Source organism: Histoplasma capsulatum, genomic scaffold (genome assembly GCF_000149585.1).
Source record: "Histoplasma capsulatum NAm1 scaffold_2 genomic scaffold, whole genome shotgun sequence".
Taxonomy (NCBI): domain Eukaryota; kingdom Fungi; phylum Ascomycota; class Eurotiomycetes; order Onygenales; family Ajellomycetaceae; genus Histoplasma; species Histoplasma mississippiense.
The window spans coordinates 2,686,526-2,692,771 of NW_001813981.1; the positions used below are offsets into that span (position 1 = coordinate 2,686,526).

The window sequence follows — 6,246 nt, forward strand, 5'->3', positions numbered from 1 at the left end:
GAATCTGTGACGTCATCAAGCATGGGGGAGAGATCCAGACCTAACTTGGTACTTTACATTTCGTTCATGATTTTAATAGCGTTGCCTAAAGAGAACGTCGCATCTTGAAACAAATTAAATCTGAATGTGGAGAAGATACTATTGATATTTAACCGTTGGTCTTTCAGGTGATATATGAAACCTCTTCTTTTGAGCCCCATGACAGCTAACCTGACTGCTCCTGCCAACCGCGTTGCTGGTAAGTGATTGCCGGTAGGGATTATTGAATGTCCATTGGAAACTAAATGCAGTCAATCTTTCCAGCGGTCATTGTTACTCTACCCCTTAATAGACCAGAGAAGCTATGACACTGTATTCCCAACAACAAAAATGCTTACGTTCCAAATTGGGCGAATCGTTAGGATGATGAGATACGTCCCCGTTCCTGGCGACCGAGGAATTTCATGGATCTCTTAAGTTGCACTCTTCTGATATTCTTGGGCATGTCGAGATGATTCACTTGACGAAAAGACAGCATATTAACCATTAACCCAAGGCATAAGAGAACTAGTAATACATATGTTCCCTGGGGAGTGAAATGATTGGCCAAGTAACTTTTACTTTCCGGCCTGTTCAACTCGACAAGCAGATTCGTTGGGGTCTTAAAATCCCCCAAGAGAGGGTTTCTCGAACCTAACTCGAGGCTTGCGGATGCAAGAAGGGAAGTGGCTTGTTCCCGTGGTATATACGATTTTTGTTATAAAGTTTGAGTCCTTCCCTATTTGAAGCTCATTCGACGAATTTTGCTTAGAGAGATTGGATATAAAGATTCTGGTGGAAAGGCAAATTAAATAAGCAAATAAGATTGGTTTCTATGACGGGATAGCCATTACTCGTGGAGCGGTGGATGGGTAGCCAGATCTCCACGGCGTGATAGATGCTGCTAAAAACTTGGATAGCAAGTAGCTATGATATCATACGACAGTCGATGTAGAAGCAGAATTTACACGAACCGTACCAAATGCAACAATGAGACTATTGGATTAAAACAACATATTTATTACAAAACTCACCTCAGCAATCTCAGTCATGTCCATACAATATAACAACAGAATGTCTCGTAACGATCCAAAAAAAAAAAAAAAAAAAAAAAAAAAAAAAAAAAAAAAAAACGAGAAGCCACAATCATCTGCTAACTCCTCCACAATCTAGCCATGGAATCCGTCGTTGATGCTAACGTAGAGTACAAATTCCCATGTCCTAAGAAAAGTGGGGTTCTGGTTTCCACAGTAAGCCCGAAGTGATCGCCAATATCATGTCGCCCGGAAGAGGGTGGATGATATGACGGCGGTGGAAAGTGGTGACCTCCCAAGCCAAGGCTCGCCACAAGGTACGCACAGAATCTCTGTTGACGACATGGACGGAGGCTAATCTCTTTCCCCCACGCATGAAAAACAGGGGTGCAAGAGATTTTGATCTGGCGGATCTGGAAAAAAGTCTCCTTTTATTCACACTTGCGCCTACTAAAACGAAGGAAACAAAGGGGACGAAGATGGTCACCCCCCACCAACCACTGAGCTGCCTTCCTTCAAGCAAATGGGCGTGGATCGGTCAGGCTCGACATGATACCGGGCGACGGTGCAGACGGACTGACAGGAATGCTTGTTATCGAATCCAAGACGTACGACTTTACCTACAATGCGACGCAAAGAGTTTCCTTCGCAACTCTCGGACAGCCCACGGTGCAGACCATTACGGACCTGGTTTCCCGGCTAGGCCGAGATCGATATCGATTCACGGAGAACGAGGAGGGTTGTAGATACTGGATCTACACTTTTATCTCTGACCTCGAGGGTGCTGACATTGTTGCCGCCGGTAGCAAAGGTGAAGCCTGGAACTCGCTGTCGGGATATTGGTTGCATCCACCGGGCAGCGGGTCTGACGCGAGAGCGGTCGACGAGGGAACTTTCCTTTAACTATATTGTCAGTGTTGGGGTTATTCACAGGGTCGCATAGTGGAGCCATCGGAACGTGGCGCTGGAAACCTCCAAGCCCAATTTCGCTGCCACAAGTTTACCGCTATTGTTTTACGATTCAGATCTTTCCCAGTGTGCCGACTTTTTTCATTCGTTAGATGTGTATGTCAGTTTCACAATGCAACAATTGTTCAGGCTTCGACATCCCTACTTCTACTATCGTGTTGTATTGAAGATAGATGTTATGATCCTGTAAGCGCGGTTTGCAAGGCAAATACAACCAGAACTTGGTTCTTCAATGCCCCAATCTTTCCCTTCCAATTCAATTCCAAGGACAGTTACTCACATGCATTTAACCAGCTCACACTCCATCCTGTAGCCTTCGCTTTGCTGGATCACTTCCGGCTTCCCGTCCCGAGCAACTGATCCGCAACACCCGGGTCCATCCCGCCAGTGGTATCGATCCTCGCGAACCCTGGAGGCGAGATGCAAATCACATCCCTGGCTTTCTCAAATGGACCGCGTTGGAGGGTGCTCCGTCCAAGAGAACCTCGTTCTTCCGGCCAAGAGGGAATCGAGTGAACCGAGGCCTGATTTCTTCAAGGGCTTCGGGCTGTTTGGAGAAACATCCAACTCAGATCCAGGAGAATGTTTCCCAGCACAGCCTACCTACCCACCCCCAATTTTCTGATACAGAGAAGTTATGCATGGACGAATATTCGAAGTAAGTCAGATAAAAACCTGAGGAGTCCCAATCCAACAGTCAAAGGCGGCGTTTGTCATCGAGAACCACGTTTCTTGGAGCGAGATCGTGGTGTGTGAAGACCAATGGAGTTTGAGGCTTTGAGCGAAATTCTTTCTTGGGCTGTACGCAGGCTTTTCGCGTGACAATGGAACAAAGTTAAGCCAAAAGCGGATGAACGCTGGAATAGCTTCTGGACGAGCATGGCAAGGAAGCTTATAAAAATCCTCCAGCCAGAAAGACCGACACATCCCAGTGGAGAGAGATCCGGCGGTGGAAGACGTCACCTCTCTCATCCGACGCACGAACCGGCGAAGCTGAAATGCCAGACGCAGAGCCGTAAGCCAGCCAAGGTGCTTCCAGGCTTCCTCCAAAGTCTGCCCATGAATCCGCTCCATGATGATGTAAAAGTCGTTGTCCCTCTCGACCGTCCGTCTGATGCAAGGCACCCTGATCCCAAGTTGACCTGCACACGCCATCGCCTCAAGCACGTCCACTTCCTCCCCCCGCGAGTAGTGTTTTGCTACTAGGTTCTGGGACAGCAGAGACACGTTCAATGAGAGCTTGCATGATTCGACAATGTGGCTGACCAGCGTCGCACTGTCGTACTGCGAAAGGCACTTTTCATCGATCTCCGCATCCACCCATCTTCACAGAATCGTTCTGCGCCTCTCTCTGTACTGAGGTGCAGCTCCGGAAGTCGAATTTCCACTCGGAAAGATGTTCAAACAGGCTTTGGACAATAATTTCAAACAGCGCAGGTTCCCACAAAAGAGAACAGGAAGGTATAGCAAGTAAATACGCAGCTCAAGAAGATGGCAGCGTGGTGTGTTGAGGTGGTGCGGGCGACGCAAAAAAGAGCTGTGATTCCAAGCCAGTATTAGCCTTGCTTTTTTAGTGCCAAGCCTACGCCTTCGGCGACTAGTTACTCCGACCTCCGGCCGGAGCGCCATCGCCCCCGAACGGGGTTGCTTTAGTTACTAAGACTGATTGATTTTATCATACCAGCCATCACTCCCCTTCATGATGTACGATCGCTGTTTTTAAGACTTTGTTCATTTGGAAACCTGAACATAGTTAAATATGTGGGCTAAGCTCTAAAGATGTAGGTTGTACTGTGCAATAGATTTACAAATCAAATGAAAGGCTTTCATATTTTAGATGCGGTTGTTCCATTCATTGTCTGTCATCAGCGATTGTTCGCATTAATTCCACCTCTTTGTGGTTCTCCAATTCAAAGTACTAAACTTTTACTGCATATCCTTTTCTTCCTCCATGTACTCCCTGCTCGATGCACCTACTCCTTCCAACCCGGACCCGTGGTGTTTCCCACGTGGCTGGCCATCGTGATGCAGTTGTGCGGAAGTTTCTCCCCAGACCGGTTGGCCAAGGCCCCTATTCAATTCCCGCGAGTCTGCACCCCCAAGTGCATCGATGGCTGGGGTACCTTCTTCCGGTGCCTGCCCAGAAGGGTGAGGAGCAAATGTTCGATCTGAAGGCGCGCTACCAGCGGGCAGCGTTTGTGCATGGAATTCAGGAACGTAGTCTGTTGGGGACGTTTTTGTTCCGGGTTTATGCTAATTGATTTGGAATCATTTATTACTGCAATAGCCTAGCAAGGCGGGATCTCTTCAAGGGAACACTTACACCATGCTTCTCCAAGGGGGGAGAACGGGGAGCTGACGGGTGAAATCCACCCTGGGTAGTATTGATGGATTCCGAATCGCGTGGTGCAGACATGACGCTTTATCTCCGTTGAGCAACGATGACAGTGCAATGGGATGGATGCAACCAGCAGTTATATCGAAAGTTTCCTCAAGATCTCTCCATTATCAAAGAAGTGTTCATATGGGCCAAGAAATATATATATTGGCCTACCTCTCAAAATTGCCTCTTAAATGAACCTGGAATCGAAGTTGCTATGACATCACGGCTATGTCATATATAGGATTGGCTGCTTTGATGGTTTTGTAAATCATAAATACCGCGCGATCCAGGTAATTCTATGAGGATTTAACTTAGACATAGCGCTTCGGTATCTCTATGGTGAGTATCTTCAGGTATGGCTATAGGCTGTTCATTGTTGTGTATCAGTCGGATTCCTTGAAAATCTCACACGTTGCCCTCCCAGGCATGTAATCATACACACTTTTTGACCATCACGATTCAAAAGAATTGGCGGAAGTATTGCGATGAATGACCCAATATTTAGAAACCCTTTAAAGAGTACCCAGGTACAATAGCATGATAACATACCAAAAATCCGCGAGAGCTCACTTTAATTAAACAATCATGTGGTATTTCTCGGATAATATTCCCAGCTTCTGGAAGCAAGGATGTGCATTGACGGGGAGAGATTCCGAGGAGTCCGGATATAAAATCGTTAGAACCTTGAAGAATTAGAATTGATAGAGGGGGTAAATTCTTCGACTAAGACGGGAGTGTGAATTTGTATAATTGGGTTACAATTTTCATGCCTTTGAAATTAAACAGGCTTGATACAACTGGAGACTTCGATCCGAAAACGAATACGGGGGTACGGTGCAACTGTGAGCGTTTTATGTGTGAAAAAGAAACCATAATAATTTAGTGGTACTCAAATACCTCCTTCTGTCTGTCAATACACCTTGATACGAATATCAAGAACGGCTCAAAAAGAGTCAAAGAGCGACATGTATGTTCTTCAGGCATGCTATGAGGAAGTTTATTTCAGCCATCCTGGTGGCGAATGGTTGCTTCGAGTTCTATGACCATCTGGATGACGCGGCGGCTTCTAGGTGCAACAGTGAAGAAAAAAAGCTTGAAGCACAAGATATTGAGGAAATAAAGATGTATAGTAAGACATAGAGAATGGCGCTATCACTACTCGTAGTAGTGTCGAAAGGGAGAATGAGATATGCGGGTTAAGGGCGGCATGTTGTTCTCGTCGGATTGAGCCGAGGAGATACTCGTTGACAATGTATAATTGATATTATCCATTCGCTGCTAAATTTTGATCACCTCTCTTGGTCCATCTCATAAATGTTCCCTCCTGACTGCCTTGGGAACGCATGTTGGGAAGCATCCGCATCCCACGCTGCTGTAAGCTTCTTCACCCAATCAATCCCGGAGTCCCACCAAATATGGCGCTGTGGCATCCCAACCAACTGAAGACTTCCATTGTTCAGGGTTCCTAACCCGAGATCCATGAGAGTCTCCGATCCAGCCTCCTCAAAGGCTGCAAAGGAAATATTAGTCGACATCGGGAACAAAACGTTGCCATACTGATTTAGAGGAAGAAAAATAAGCCAAATAAGTTTGCTTCGTCATTTCGCACGGGTGAACAAGTTGGTTGCCAGTAATATCGATCCTTGCGCCGTTTGGCTGGCTGACAGGAGCAAAGGAACCACTTGAATCATTCCACCGGTGAAGCAATGGGAAGATTATGAACTTTTTCGGGCATATGTTCCAAGACTGAACGGGTACCCCTGAAGCGCTTCGACAATCGCTACAGTAATCAAAACATATCAACGGGATTTTAACATCGGGTTGTTCCGGTGGGTGTTGAGG

The 6,246-nt window shown here is 46.5% G+C and overlaps 2 protein-coding genes across 2 annotated transcripts; both read left to right on the plus strand.

Moving 5' to 3' along the window:
- Positions 1-1,092: 1,092 nt before the first annotated feature.
- Positions 1,093-3,227, plus strand: HCAG_02866 (predicted protein; the record flags this gene model as incomplete). Its single annotated transcript, XM_001542645.1, has 5 exons — positions 1,093-1,099; positions 1,192-1,268; positions 1,659-1,915; positions 2,335-2,679; positions 2,954-3,227. The coding sequence occupies 5 exons, from the start codon at positions 1,093-1,095 to the stop codon at positions 3,225-3,227; spliced, it is 960 nt and encodes a 319-aa protein (XP_001542695.1).
- A 761-nt stretch (positions 3,228-3,988) lies between these two features.
- On the plus strand, positions 3,989-4,387 carry HCAG_02867 (predicted protein; the record flags this gene model as incomplete). Its single annotated transcript, XM_001542646.1, has 2 exons — positions 3,989-4,215; positions 4,309-4,387. 2 exons carry the CDS (start codon positions 3,989-3,991, stop codon positions 4,385-4,387), a joined length of 306 nt encoding a protein of 101 aa, XP_001542696.1.
- Between the last annotated feature and the right edge of the window lie 1,859 nt (positions 4,388-6,246).